Source organism: Carcharhinus amblyrhynchos, chromosome 21 (genome assembly GCF_965287045.1).
Source record: "Carcharhinus amblyrhynchos chromosome 21, sCarAmb.v2.hapA, whole genome shotgun sequence".
NCBI classification, from domain to species: domain Eukaryota; kingdom Metazoa; phylum Chordata; class Chondrichthyes; order Carcharhiniformes; family Carcharhinidae; genus Carcharhinus; species Carcharhinus amblyrhynchos.
Window position 1 is genome coordinate 20,496,191 of NC_137344.1, and position 15,969 is coordinate 20,512,159.

Sequence of the window (15,969 nt, forward strand, 5' to 3'; positions counted from 1 at the left end):
CACGTGTTTACCAACTCATTCCATAAAGTAAAGGCTCAATGGTTTCAGTTTCAACTATTCTTGGTGACAAAGCACGCAATGTGGCCTAAATAAATCTCTCCTAGCTGCTATCAACACTGACCACTGCTGGAGTTTTGTGAGGATTCTGATTGCATCCACTTTATTGGGAGATGCAGACTCTTCTGTATATTTGGTTGGGCTTCATAGAGGGGAGCTAAACATCAAATTCATTGTGTGGGCAGGTCACCTACAGCATTCTTGTTTTTTAAAGTTTATTTATTAGTCACAAGTAGGCTTACATTAACACTGCAATGAAGTTATTGTGAAAATCCCCCGTCGCCACACCCTTGCACCTGTTTGGATAGACAGAGGGAAAATTTAGCACGGCCAATCCACCTAACCAGCACGTCTTTTGGAAACCAGAGCACCTGGAGGTGACCCACACGGACACGGGACGAACCTACAGATTCTGCAGTGACAGACAGTGACCCGAGCCGGGAACTAAACCCGGGTCCCTGGTGTTTGAGGCAGCAGTGCTAACCACTGTGCCACCGTGCCACCATGTGCTCTCATTACCACTCTGAAGCCGACTGCAGCTTCAGGATGTTGAGTGTTTGCCGTTCAGTTTGTTCTTTCAGGGAATCTGGGCATGGCTGGCTGAGTGGATTAGTGATGCTTTTAACTTGATGACCCTTCACTAACCAAAGACTTTCCCAATGCACACTTTAAAAAACTTATTTCGTTTAGAAAAGAACTCCATTAAATCGCATTTAGGCTTTCTCTGTTTCAATGGAAATGGCCCCAATATCGCTCTTACAATCTGAATGTTCCCATCGCTGGCATCATCCCACATAATCCAGTTTGTATGTTTTGTATGGCTTCAATATCCTTCCTGCAAAAAATTCTAACGGTAGTCCAATTATTGCTGTGCATAAACTGATCATAGTTCTTCATTCCTGTACACTATGCATCTATTTGTCAAATGCAAAGTACTATTTAACTTTTCAATGGATTTTTCTCCCGGTTCTTTACAATGTTTGAGTCTCACGCTGTAGGGTGTAGAAAACACCACGAGGTAGGCCTGAAGTACTGAACAGTGGCACAGTGGTTAGCTGCACTGTCTCAGGGACCCAGGTTTGACTTCTGGCTTGGGTCACTATCTGCGCAAAGTCTGCACATTCTCTCTGTGTTTGCAAGGGTTCCCTTTTGGTGATCCAGTCACTCCTCACAGTCTGAAAGATGTGCAGATTAGGTGCATTGGCCATCTACTTTACCTGAATAGACTAGAGGCTTTTCATTGCAGTGTTAATGTAAGCCTACTTGTGACACTCATACTTAACCTTATTCAAGGTATGCACAGCTTCTTGATCAGTCCTAGGCTGACTCCCCAGACTAGCCCCTGTGGTCACCTGACTTGCACTCTTAAAGGAGCAGCACTCACCCCAACCTGCACATATCACACTGATGCGTTCAAGGAGTAGCGCCCAGCTCTCTCCATTTCTCTTCCAGTGTCCTTCATTCAGATTATATTATTATTTCTTTCTTTACATCCACAAGTGTTTCCACGTTGAATTGCATCTGCCACCCTATTGCCCATTCCGCTATCCTGCCTGTGTGCTTCCTGAAGCAATCCGCAGCCTTCCTCCTTGTGCCTTTTTGCTGATTTTCTTATCTGCATTCTGCAGCATTCCCCTCGGGATGGTAGAGTGTGACCAGCGGCTGCCAAGTTTGTGCCATTGCTGCCCTGTCAGCACACTGGGTGTGGGTGTGTGTTAGTTGCTGTGCACTGGATTCCTGATACTTTAGATCCTCAATGCCACGCCTGTGCCTCTCACCCACCCACCCAGTAACCAAATGTTTAACCTTTCCGCCTGACAGAGTTCCAGAAAATAGAGCAGAAATTGAGAAACTTGTCTCGGGCATTCCAAAAACTCTTGAGCCACCACAGTGCCAATTGTGTCCTCTGCAAATTTTGTTGTAAGTAATTTAAAGAGGAGTCTCACAATGCGCACATTTGGTGCAGAAATGCCACAGCTAGTAATAGCTTTATCAATCTTTGTGATCCTGCAACAGATGTACAACATCTGAATTGGATTAGCAATTTCCTATGAATGTGCAACCTAATTAACTCACTCTGTGATTGTCCAAACTCCAGAAGCAGTTTTCCTTATTTGGACTTTGCTTGCAGAATATTTGTTCCTGTTCAATGAATCCAGTCAATCTGGGGGAAGGTATGCAAACAATCTGCCAAATTCAACAGCAAGGGACCGCAGAGAATTGTTGCATTGCTACTTTTGATTGAAACCAGCCAACAAGTGACAGTAAGTGGTGAATAACTAAAAGATGGGTGTTACATAAGCTGTTCCAGCTCCACAAAACATATCAGACGAAGTGATTTTCTGGGAAGGTGACTGAATTAAGTGATGCACTGTCTACACTGATCACTGCTGGAGTTTCGTGAGAATTCTGGGCACAGCCAATTTAGAGGGAGATACAGACTCTCCTGTACATCTGACTGATCTTCAAAGGTGGGAGCTGGCTATGCAATTCATTGGAGATGTGTGTGGGCAGGTCACCTACAGCATTTGCTCTCATTACCACTCTGAAATTACAGGATGTTGAGCATGTGCAGTCCATTACAAAAGTCGTGATTTTCTTTATTGCTCATTGATGGGAGTTGGGCGTCGCTGGCTGTCAGCATTATATTTCCCATCTCAGACTACCCTTGAGAAAGTGGTGGTGAGCTGCCACTGCAGTCCATGTGGTGTAGGTACACCCACAGTGCTGTTAGGCAGAGGGTTCCAGGATTTTGACCCAGTGACAGAGAAGGAACAGCAATGTAGTTCTAAGTCAGGACGATGAGGAACTTGGAAGGAAACTTGAAGACGGTGGTGTTCCCATGCATCTGTTGCTCTTCTCCTTCCAGCTGGGTAGTTGTCGTGTATTTCAATGGTATTGTCAAAAGTCCATTAGTCCATCGTTCAATGCTGCAAACAGGTTGCACTGTGGGATTCCCCACTTCCCACTCCCCTCACACCTTCTCCACCAATCCCACAATCATCAGAGTTTCAACTTTCCTGTCATAATTTCAAATGAATGTGTTTTTTTTCGGAATATATTCTACTTCCATCCAATCTTTAATTTGCCCCAATTAAAAATGTTTAAAATTGATTTTATTTTAATGCTATGACTGACAGGTGTGGGCCTGAGAGTCTTTTAATGTAATTCATTGCTTGCCAGCCAGTGATGCCCATGTCCCACAAATAAATAAAAAAATTAAGATCACCTCTCATTCTTCTACACACCAATAGATAGAGACCCAAACTCTCTCACCTTTCTTCACAGGATAAGTTCTTCATTTTAAAGATAAATACGTACCCAAAATCAACTCGGAATACATGCAACCAAAATGGAATAATCAGCAAAATAGTGGTGATATAGCGAAGAAAAACAACTCAATAAATCAGGCAGCATGAGACAATTGGATCCTTGGAATCATCATAGGAACTGCAGAAACTATTAAAGATTGATTCAAAAACCATAGAAACTTCAAGAGAAAAAATTGGCAGCAGAAATTCAACATGCCAGTGAAACAAAATGAGTTTTGATTTGATTTAATTTATTATTGTCACATATATTAACATACAGTGAAAAGTATTGTTTCTTGCATGCTATACAGACAAAGCGTACCATTTATAGAGAAGGAAAGGGAAGTGCAGAATGTAGTATTACAGTCATAGCTAGGGTGTCGAGAAGGATCAACTTAATGCAAGATAGGTCCATTCAAAAGTCTGATGGCAGCAGGAAAGAAACTGTTCTTGAGTCAGTTGGTACGTGACCTCAGACTTTTGTATCTTTTTCCTGATGGAAGAAAGTGGAAGAGAGTATGTCTGGGTGCATGGGGTCCTTAATTATGCTGGCTGTTTTGCCAAGGCTGCGAGGAGTGAAGACAGAGTCGATGGATGGGGGGTTGGTTTGCGTGCTGGATTGGGCTACATTCACAACCTTTTGTAGTTTCTTGCAGACTTGGGCAGAGCAGGAGCTATACCAAGCCGTGATACAACTGAAAAGAATGCTTTCTATGGTGCATCTGTAAAGGTTGCTGAGAATCGAAGCTGACATGCCAAACTGCCTTAGTCTTCTGAGAAAGCAGAGGGGTTGGTAGACTTTCTTAACTAAATCACCGTTACACTAAAAGCTCTCTAAGATGTAAAGAGACTTGAAGTGGAGGGTGAATTCAAAAATAATAAATATCCTAAATAATCATTTCCTCCATCTCCCTCCCAAACAGCGACAACTATATTAGTCAATGCCAAGGGGAAAAAACAAGATTGAGGCCTTAAACAGGCTAAGCAGGTTCAAAACAAATAAACTTATAAGCTGGATGATTCTTATTCCAGGCTGCTAGGATCTGATTCGGGAGAATAACATGACCCACAACCCTTTGGAGCCCCAGAGCTGTGTAATTGGGGCCGGGATGTATCAGACTAAGATACATTGAGTAAACGACTGCCTTCCACCACCACCTCCCTCCCTCCTCCCCCTGGAAGTATCCAGGCGATTATTGAACAAGTACAAGCTTCCTTGCGTGGAAGCCATTACGAAAAAGAATGTTTTAATCATAAACTGCAGCTGGTTCCGACTGTGTTACACCAATAATTACCCAAAGTTAGAAGAGTTTAAACTACTTCTAGCTTCTGGACAACTCTTGTACAGGCCCACAGAGCCCAAGGTCAACGGACATTTCCATTGTCCCCTCCTTGCCTGCTCTGATTCCATGGCAGGCGGGGCGCTGGAATTCCGACAAGACTGGGAGTATGTGGATTTTACATTTTGATAAGCCCATAGACAATAAAAAGTGTTAAATTGACAGATGGTTTCAACTCAGCGTGTCCATTTAGGGAGGGCATCCCATACAGGGTTAAGAACTTTCCAGAGACTTGAAGTAATTCTGAATCTCAAAGGTCACCTGACTCTCAGAGGTCATCTTAACAGCTTGCTGTTTTAGTCTTTTTAAAACTCAGTGATTTTCTGTCATCAAATATGTAAGCATTTTTTAATATCGCGTGGCTTTGTAGCTGTCGCCCTGAGTGGATTCAGACTTCCAAAAGGCCGTTTGTTAAAGTAAAAGCTATGGCAATTCAGGATAGTCATGATGTGGAGATGCCGGCGTTGGACTGGAGTAAACACAGTAAGAAGCCTCACAACACCAGGTTTAAGTACAACAAGTTTATTTGATAGTAAACCCACAAGCTTTTGGAACGCTGTTCCTTCGTCAGGTGAGTGGAAAGTTCTGATCAGAAACAGGGTATATAAAGGCACACACAGTTTACAGAATACTGATTAGAATGCAAGTCTTTACAGCAAATCTGCTATTCAAGTCTTAAAGGTGCAGACAATGTGAGCATTAAGCATGGGTTAAAGAGATGTGTATTGTCTCCAGACAGGACAGTAAATGAGACATTGCAAGTTCAGGCAAGTCATGGGGGTTACAGATATTGCGACATGAACCAAGATCCTGGTTGAGGTCGTCCTCACGTGTTGGAACTTGGCTATCGGTCTTTGCTCAGCGACTCTGTGCTGTTGTGTGTCGTGAAGGCCGCCTTGGAGAATGCTTACCCAAAGATCAGAGGCTGAATGCCCGTGACCACTGAAGTGTTCGCCAACAGGAAGGGAACAGTCTTGCCTGGTGATTGTCGATGGTGGTGTTCGTTCATCCGTTGTCGTAACCTCTGACGAAAGAACAGCGTTCTGAAATCTTGTTGAAATAATCAAATAATCTTGTTGAACTTTAACCTAGTGTTGTGAGACTTCTTACTGAATTCAGGATAGACCATGGGGATGGAAAAATGATGAGCTGCAGTGTAGAAAATAACTTGGTAGAGGATTTATGTCTGGGTGGTGCAGAGCACTGTGTGACATGCCTCAGGGATGGATGCTTGTGCCACTATAGTTTCTCATTTACATAATGTGGAGGTGCCAGTGTTGGACTGGGGTGGGCACAGTAAGAAGTCTCACAACACCGGGTTGAAGACCAACAGGTTTGTTTGGTAGCAGAAGCTTTCGGAGTGGTGCCCCATCACCTGATGAAGGATCAGCACCCCAAAAGCTCGTGCTACCAAATAAACCTCTTGGACTTTAACCTGGTGTTGTGAGGCTTCGTGCTAATTCACATAAGCGAGCTTGATTCAGAAACTCAATGCAAAATGATCAAATGATCTAAACCAGAAGGGACAATAAAACTGGAGGAGGCAGCTGAGGTAAGTGCCAAGTGAACTATCTGTGACAATGGCAATGTATTATCTATAATATTAAAAATGTTGTAATCCAGCGATGTTTTCAGCAATTAATTTACACCCTTGAATATGAAGTGTTGGCTCATGCTATTAATTGTAGATTGTCCGATTGCATTCCGAATGCACTCATGCGTCCTTAGACTGGCGCCTGAGTTTTGAACATTTCAGCTGAAATGTTAGGGTAAACACAAAACGGATATTAGTAATCTTGTCTGTGCAGAAAAAAGGTAAATTCCACTTGTAAATCATCCTGAATGATTGCCACATCCTTGCATTTTCTCATGCCACCCCGGGCTTTCCCCTGAATAACCACAGCTTTCGATTTAATTCATATCTTTCCAGAGGAAGCTTTGTCAAAAGCCTTTAGAAAGTTGAGGTCGACCATGTTTAAGAGCTTGTTATAGATGTTGTAACTGTTAATTCTCAGATACTTTTGGCCAGATTACTTACACAAAGGTTTTACCCCGGTGCCCTTACTTGTAAGATGGACGAAGGACAAATACAACCAAAAGTTCAATAAGTTTATTAAAAATACTATTAATTTTACTAATACCCCAAAGATGATTTGGTTAAACTGCCGGCCCGATTCTCTGAGTCCCTCTGGTCCATCATCAAAAGGGTGAATCTTGATGGCAGCTTCTTCCTTCCTTCCTTCTCTGGTCAGTCAAAGTCACCTCCCTCTTTGAGGCTCCACTGCTGATGTGACTGAAATGTGTATCTTTATTCCCCTCCCTCCCCACCTTTCCAGAAACTTCTCTGGCTTCTGACCAATGAGGTCTTGGGAGGGGTGGTCACAATATCCAGTGGGATTCTTGATGTCTGCCTGACGGGACACTGAGGCACACCGCCCCCCCTCCCCCCCCCCCCCACCCCCAACGTACCCAGGTGTCCATCCCTATGGTGTTGCTTACGTGTAACCTGTTGCCAGATAAGATAGAGCTGTAAGAGCTCTAGGTGACAGAAAATCTGGAATTCTAACAATAGGCCGGTGCATTTCAATGGGATGCGATGATCTCCTGCTGGGTCTCAGTGCTATGATCATTGATGAGTGATTGACATGTTCCTGTGTCTTTGTATGTTTGACTTTCGTCAAGTCTGGCCTGCCCGAGGTTTGACTGTGTTTGATTTTAATATGCCCAATTTTTAAATTTAGGATATCCAATTTAATCAGCCTTAAAATGAGGCCCTGATTATACTACCACACAACCTTCTTGGGTTATTGTTTCTTTTCAGAAGCAGAGAAGGAGGTTGGTGAGACAAAATCTTCCCTTTCTCAATCTCACCCAACCTGGCATTACCACATAGAGGTGAAGGTCCTGGCATCATCTTTAAATGGCACCCAGACAGCCATTCACCCACTGCAGGCCAGATACCGCTGTTAAGATGTATATTACTACCCCAGAATGAAACCAACATTAATCTCCCACCTTTCGCTGAATCCTACCTACAGATTCACATCCAGGCCATCCAGGAAAGCTGGGAGGTCCTCTTTATGAGGGATGGGAGAAGAAAGCCCTCCCACCTGACCACACCGGCCTGGAAGGAAGTCTACAGAGTGGTTAGCACTCACTGGACCCAGACAAGGACCACCCTCCAGTGAGGGAAATGGATGAATGATTTGCTGCTAGAGTAAGTGAACTGCTGACTCACTGTAAACTGAGACTCTCGAGAAGGCCTCAGGCAATCTATGGTTCAGAGTCTACGGGACCAGCAGATGGGACAGCAGCACTGAATGTGTGCCAGGCACTTTAAGATCAACATATAATACTATCGCCTGGGCAAACAGCTCTATAATCACTTACTGGGGAGGGATCAGCAGCTACAATAGGCATTATTGCTTCTGAACTGCTTACTGACCCAATTTTACCACAGTCAATCCTTCTGCTTTTCTGCAAGATTGCCCACCCCAAGAGAATGCATACCAAGACCAGTGTTGGCATCCCTGGTATCTATACCCGCTCATGTTTCATAGAGCTGGACATAGAGCTGGCAAGAGAGGTAAGGTACTATGTCTGTGTGGAAGGACAGATCATCCTCCCCCAACAAACCAGTGAGGACGTATCGAGTGTGCATCAACACAATACTGGCAGAGACTCTGAGTGATCTTTAATCTATGAGCCAATTGTTACGATCCCAGTTGATGTTATTACTGGACAGGAAGATTCCAGAATGGAATCCTGGCTCAAAAGATCGCTAATTCATTTTACCACCAAGAAAAAAGAATTAAATATGAAAAGATTGGATTATGATACAATACTCCTTTACTCCCTCTTACCTTAACAAATGCACACAGATATTAAGATTATCATGGATTGCAAAGTATATCTTAAGCTTCAACAGTTTCAGTAACACAATATCCCTTTAAATACACTGTGGTCAAATACACTCTCCACTCTGACCCTTAGATGAATGTCTCTGCAATTCTCCTCAGAATTCCCCCTGATAATTGTCACATGAGAGTTTCCAAACTTCACTCCAAAAAAACACACTTTAGAATCTTCTTTCACAATAATGCTTTTCCTGAGAGGTTTTTATTCCATAATCCAGTTCAGGTTTTCCAAATGACTCTTTTAAACAAAGCTTCCACTCCATTTTTAACAACAAATCCAGTATCCAGGTTTTACCACCTCCCTTTAGGTTTTTTTTGTCTTGACTATTGTACAAACTGTTCACAATTGCTTTAGATATCAATTCCCAGCCTTTATTATGATGGCATCAAACTTTTGTTTTACTTCTGAAGTTTACTTTCTCACTTTAAATCTTGTTACTGTAACCGTTTCATTAACTCAGAACACTTTGTTTACTTGTCCCCTGAATTCTCCTTCATAATACTTTGGTTTGTGTTCTTTTAACTTCAGTCTTCTTTAGGCGATCTTTATACCTCAATTCCTTGGACTGTATTTGGTTCTATGGGCAGTCAGTTTCTTTGCAGCTCCCTTGTCCTGTATAGTCTTCCTTCTAGCAGTGTTGAGTGATATTCACTCTCCGGTGTCCCATCTTCAGTTGCCCACAAATACAGCAAAAAAACTAAAACTTAGAAGATTTCCTCCCTTAAAAGATCCCCAGTTGCTAAGCAGCCACTGCAACTTTTATTTTCTCTTTGCACTGTAACTCTCTCTAAGCACAATTGAAACACAGTCAGAATTGAAACTAACCTCCACACATACAAAGATCCTAGTCCAGCATAAATCTAACTGCAGGTTTTACCCTTCCAGGTACAAAACACTAAATTAAACCCACTTAAAATTGTAGCTTATTTCTAATATTTACTAATACAATATAAATCCCTAAAAACTACCTCTATTTTCTTAACGCTACTTAGTTGAGACCTAATACTCTTGTCTCTATTCCAAGCATCATCAAGAAAAGGGGGAGGAGGTAATCTCCTGATGCCACAGTCCTAGTCCCCAAGCCATCTTTGAGGCAGAAGCTGCAGTATCCTCAGATGAGGCACCGGTTTCTATATTTACATGCACCCTTCACCAGAGCAGATACATCCACCTCGGTGGGAGTTAATTCTAGAGTAGGCTTGTGTTCATAACCTGGTGATCACCTCATAGACATGGTCCATAGCTGTTGGGGGCAGTGACAGCCAAGGTCTCTGACTGGAGACAAGGTCCCTACTGAGTCAAAGTCCAATGACTTAACCCTAACAGACCTCTTGGAGATGCAGAATCAGACAAGGGAACATCAGCAGAGTTGTCTGCATGGTGGTCCAAAGGAAGGAAGAGTCTGTCCACATCCTGTCTGATGTAAGTCTTCATGGGAGGATGGCTGTTGCCTTGGAGACCCAGGTCCCAAGATTTAGATCATAATATAGGAGCAGAATTAGGACGTTCGGCCATCGAGTCTGCTCTTTCATTCTTTAATGCTCGTTAATTTCATGGCTGATATTATTCACATCCCCATTCTCCTGCCTTCTCTCCATAACCCTTGCTCCTTATTGATCAATAACCTATCTATCTCTGTCTTACAGAGAGTTTCTGCTGGATTTGCGCTCGCACCTGCATACCATTTCTTTAGACATAGTTGCATTTCAGCAGTGGCTGGGTGAGAGAGGAACAGGACATCTCCACCACTCCGGGTGCCCCTTCTCCTCAAGGAGTCCGTGTCGGGCTATCAGGAACCCAAAGGGACGAGGAATGCCAGACAACCTCCCCGCGGGCATCCACCCATGACATTCCAAGGGTGCCCTGCCAATCCAACAACCCTCTACCAGTGACCCTCCATTAATCTCAGCGGGTGAGGCTGAGGAGGGTGCACCTGAACTGAGCAGGAGAATCTTTGCAGGCCGGGGTGCTCCAGGACTCGGGTCACCGGAGGACTCCCACCAAAGTCATCTCAAACAACAGAGTGCAGCAGTCAGCTGGCTGCCTCTATCTCAGCTGTGCATGTTGGGGCCACACCTAGACATAGTGATCGGGTTAGAAAGATTAAAAAGTTTTGAATGCTCACCGGTGGTGTGGTTGTTCACTCACTGTAGATAATTTCCTCTTTTGTAAATATATGTTGAATCTATCCATCTCCCAGTCTCATGGGTTCCATTTTTCTTTCAATGTATCGCAGTTATTTAAGGGTCCATCGTGCTGCCCCTGTAATCCATCAGGACCTTCAGTTGCATGAATTCTCACATGATTTCCAGTATGTAGTCTATAATTTCATTCCACAGCATTGGGCAATGCACAGCGTTTCTCATACTGGCCGCTCCACCTGTCAGCCAGTCTTTTTGCAGGAAATGATATTTTGGTTTTGGGAACTGTGCTCATCAAGGTTTTAACTGTTGCCGTTGCTCTGATGTCTGTTGTTTGTAGATAACATATGTAGTCGTCGCAACTTACATTAGACTTGTATGTGCAATATATCGTTCAGACTGGCTTTACTGTGGAAGAACCTGTTTCTAAAAGATGTACTGTAAACCTTTGACCCGGTTAGGGTGTTTTTGCGAGAATTCAGATGAATGAGGGGGGTTCTCATAGAGACTTACAACATTTTAACAAGACTAGACAGGGTAAATGCAGAGACGGTGTTCCTGATGGTGGGGCAGTCAAGAACCAGGGGTCACAGTCTGAGAATTTGGGGTAGACCATTTAGGACAGAGGTGAGGAGACATTTCTTCACTCAAAGAGTGGTGAGCCTGTGGAATTCATTACCATAGGAAGTAGGTGATGCCAAAACATTGAATGTATTCAAGGGGCGATGAAATATATGCTTGGGGCAAATGGGATCAAAGGTTATGGGGAGAAAGCAGGATAAGCTGAAAGATCAGCCATGATTATGATGAATGGTAGAGCAGGCTTGAAGGGCCAAATTGCCTCTTCCTGCTCATATCTTCTATGTTTCTGTGACCCCTATAGGCAATGGTGTAATGGGAAGGTTTGAGGTGCATGAGATCAGAGTAAATGCATTGACCCTGTCATTTCTTATGGATTAGTTATTTGAATCCACAAATGTCAGTGAAACTACCTTATTTAAATGAAAAGCATTGGTGCCAGTCAGTATTTTATTTTGAACTATGTGGTATTTTGAAATATTAGTCTCTAGCATAGTTAGAATTTAATTATGTAATAGTTCAGTCATGGAATTCAATCCTATTAGAAACATGAATTACAGAAGAATTTACTTACTTCTGACTGGGGGATGGTAGATGGAGGGATCATTGTTTTTCTTGATATATATCTATTGCCTAGACGTGGGTGTACAGACCTAAATGCTTTAAGGATTATGTGTGCAATGTATGTGTAGGCATAAATGAAATTGGACCAGAGTAGAATGACCAGTTTTCTGTATGTTTTTTAAAGTTTATTTATTAGTGTCACAAGTAGGCTTACGTTAACACTACAATGAAGTTACTGTGAAAATCCCCTAATTGCCACACTCCAACGCCTGTTCAGGTACACTGAGGGAGAATTTAGCATGGCCAATGCCCCTAACCTCTTTCAGACTGTGGGAGGAAACCAGGGCATCCAGAGGAAACCATGCTGCACATTCTCCCCGTGTTTGCGTGGGTTTCCTCTGGGTGCTCCGGTTTCCTCCCACAGTCTGAAAGATGTGCTGGTTAGGTGCATTGTGCATGATAATTTTCACTGTAGACCACATACGTATCTGACTGGCAGCTGAATATAATCTATGCAGGTTGTTTTTGTTTTGTAAAGGTAGATGTTTGCAGAAGTGCCTGTGTGTGTTAATGTGACTAATGTCACCCTTGCTTGTCAAAGCTTGAGTGCAAGCACCATTTCATCCACCACTTGTAACAACTATGCTGCAGCATTTCAGAAGAGCTCCCAAGCTTTCTGATGCAGTGGTGGATAGAATCATAGAATCCTACAGTGCAGGAGGAGGCCATTCAGCCCATCAAGTCTGCACCGACCACAATCCCACCACAGCCCATCCCCATAGCCCCATGCATTTACCCTAGCCAGCCCCCCTGATACTAAGGGGCAATTTAGCATGGCCAATCCACCTAACTCGTATACCTTTGGATTTTAGATGTGTTGATTCAAGAAGCGAAGGATAGAAAAGTTGTTCCCTTTGTCATGTGGGGATATCCTAACTCAGAAGGGAACTGCTAATTAGAATATGAATCTAATATGCTCGTGCAAATGTCAGTAATACTGCCACAATGCCTCAGGTGAGTTGCCTGATGAAGGAGCAGCACTCCAAAAGCTTGTGCTCCCAAATAAACCTGTTGGACTTTAACCTGGTGTTGTGAGACAGTTTACTGTGCCTACTCCAGTCCCATGCTGGTAACTCCACATCAAAGCTGGGAAGACACAGATCACAACAAACTTACCTTTAGGTTTATGTTGTAAACTCATTCCAAATGATCCAGACAATCTCCTTTTAAAATTTCAGTCACCACATTTGTTACTATTTTATTATAAATATGGTTATAAATTTATCTTTTTTATGATTTGATTCTTGAGTTCCAAAAACTGGAGCAGTAATAATGGAACATTTCACAGGACGACAAGTCAGTACATTGTACTCCTTCACTATTAACCAGGATAGTGCCTCAATTTCAACTAACTTACATTAAACTTCACCAGGAAAAAGCTGTTAACCAGATAATACAGGTCCAAATGACAATGTTATCTGTAACACAAAGCAAATCAGACTGGGTTCACAATGTGAACAATCCATATATCCAATTACAGATGCAAATATACAAAAACCTTTGTGCACAGATTTGTAGATACAAAGTGGTAAACAGACAAACTTGCTTAGTATCATTAAAGGTCGCTCTGAGTTGTTGCAACGCTTAGTAATCTCCCCTAGCATTTCTTGGAACACTGAGTAATCTCCCGTGGCATTGCTCCTAGTGATTAGAGGTAAAGTTGTCTCCTAGCCATAGGGGCGCTTTCAGCAAAATACAACCAAGTCAGTATTGTAGAAAGTGAGCATGAGACATGTAAGAAATATGTATCAGATGCAAGATATTTAGTCTATTTCTCCTTAGGGTTTGAGTTCATCCCAAGAACTGTAGGTTCTTTTGTCACCTCCTGCTAGTTTTTTCGGATATTTGTTCACTGCTTTTTCTGAAAATGGAGTTTGTTAAGGAGGTATGGTTATACTGGCAATCCTCTAGTGGCTGACTGAAGTGGCCATTTTATCCAGTGTGACTATTAGAAATGTTTGACTGTGAGCCTGAGATTCATGCACATTCAGATTCCAGTGCAGGATAACAATCAAGATTGGTAATGGGAATTGTGGCTGAGTTCTTGGTTGCAAACCAATTCTGCCGCCAAAGCTGAGTGCAATAAATGCATGTTTATATGAAAAGCACACCTTTGAGACAATTCCAATTCTACTTGTCCTGAACTGGATCTACTTGTCATCATCGTCATCATTTTTTAAAAATTCATTCATGGAATGTGGGCATTACTGGCTGGGCCAGCATTTGTTGCCCATACTGAAATACCCTTCAATTTCCTGAGGGCATTTAAGAGTCAATTATATTGCTGTGGGTCTGGAGTCACATGAAGGCCAGATCAGGTCGGGATGGCAGATTTCCTTCTTTAAAACACATTAGCGAACTAGGTGAGCTTTTCCGATAATTGACAACTGGTTCATGGACATCATTAGACTTTAACACCAGATTTTTATTGAATTCAAATTTCATCATCTGTACTGGTGAGATTCAAACCCAAGTCCCCAGAGAATTACCCTGGGGTCTCTGGATTGCTAGGCTAATGACAATACTACTCCTCCATTGGTTACAGTGTATTGCCTACTGGATTTCATTGAACCTGTGATATTCATTACAATATTCCCAGCTTCTGGTGTGCAACAATATAATATCTATTCAGGGGTCAAATGAAAATAGCTTCTGATAACTACAAAACAATCTGTTAGCACCTAACTGGTGTGAGTTTGAGAAAATCTTGTCCTGTATTAAGTAACAGAAAATAAAGCCCACAAGACATTAAAAATTTCATATACCTCCTTGGATGAGACAGTGGTCACAAGCGTATCAGCCAATCAGTATCTCATCAAAGATCCAAACATTTATATCATGAGGTTAAAAGAGACACCTTATTTCCGGTAACATGTTGAGATGCTGTCTTCTTATCAAAATGCATGAATTAACATTTAAATATTAATCTCTGTGGCTAATCCTCAAATTTTGCTCCATATGTCCTTTAGATTGTTGATAAGGAATTCAGCTAGAGTTCGGATGGTCTCCCAAGGATGCTGCCATCCTTTAATATTCCCATAGTGTTGAACTGTCCACCTCATCTGCATCCGCCCTAAGTGTGCCTGCTTGGTTCCCTCGCAGATATTTCTTGTTCTTTCCTTTGATTGCCAGTTTGCCGTGATCTCGGAACTCTAAGTAAAAGTCTTCGGGAGTGACACCATCGGTAAAGATTGTCCCAGTGCTGGAGATGTACCAGAACTTGCCATCAGAACCTATGAAGAAAGAAAATAGGAATATGAGGGGACACAGCTAGTGTCAGTAAACCAAATTATAAAGACAGCTGCACACAGTCATCCCTTCAATATGTGATCGGGCTGCATTTCCTTGTATATTGAACAACATTTCTCGTCATTGTGAATTATTTCCTCACAAATACACTGGCAGTGGCCTCCATTTGTGGTTCAACATTTCTCCATTATTCCTTTTAAGATTCACGCATATGTTCAGTGCCAGAGATGTCTACACGTTTCCAGTCCTTTGTCTGCCTATCTAGAATCATAGAATCCCTAGAGGGCAAAAGGAGGCCATTTGGCCCATCGTACTGACAACAATCCCACCCAGACCCTATTCCTGTAACCCCATGTATTTACCCTGCTAGCTCCCCCTGGCACTAAGGGATAATTTACCTTGGCCAATCAACTTAACCTGCACATCTTTGGAGTGTGGGAAGAAACCGGAGCGCCCGGACAAAACCCACACAGACACGGGGAGAATGCGCAATCTCTGCAAAGACAATGACCGAAGCTGAGAATTGAACTCAGGTCTCTGGCACTGTGAGACAGCAGTGCTAACCACCGTGCCACTATTCTACTAGTAGAATCCTTCAGTGATTTTTTATAAAATAAACAATTCCCGTGGTGTGGGCATCACTGACAATTCCAACATCTATTTGTCTTTGAGAATATGGTAGTGGCTCATCTCCTTAAATTGCTGCAAAATCATCTAGGAGGCAAGAAGTGAAGGACAGCAAGCCTATGG

General features: G+C 42.7%; 1 protein-coding gene across 1 annotated transcript in view; it reads right to left on the minus strand.

The window, feature by feature from the left end:
* Positions 1-13,155: 13,155 nt before the first annotated feature.
* Positions 13,156-15,969, minus strand: part of fscn2b (fascin actin-bundling protein 2b, retinal) — a 46,496-nt gene continuing 43,682 nt past the window's right edge. The window contains exon 5 of the mRNA XM_080209598.1: positions 13,156-15,203. Coding sequence (XP_080065724.1) covers positions 14,998-15,203 — 206 coding nt within the window. The 3' untranslated portion in view covers positions 13,156-14,997. The remainder of the gene's footprint in view (positions 15,204-15,969) is intronic.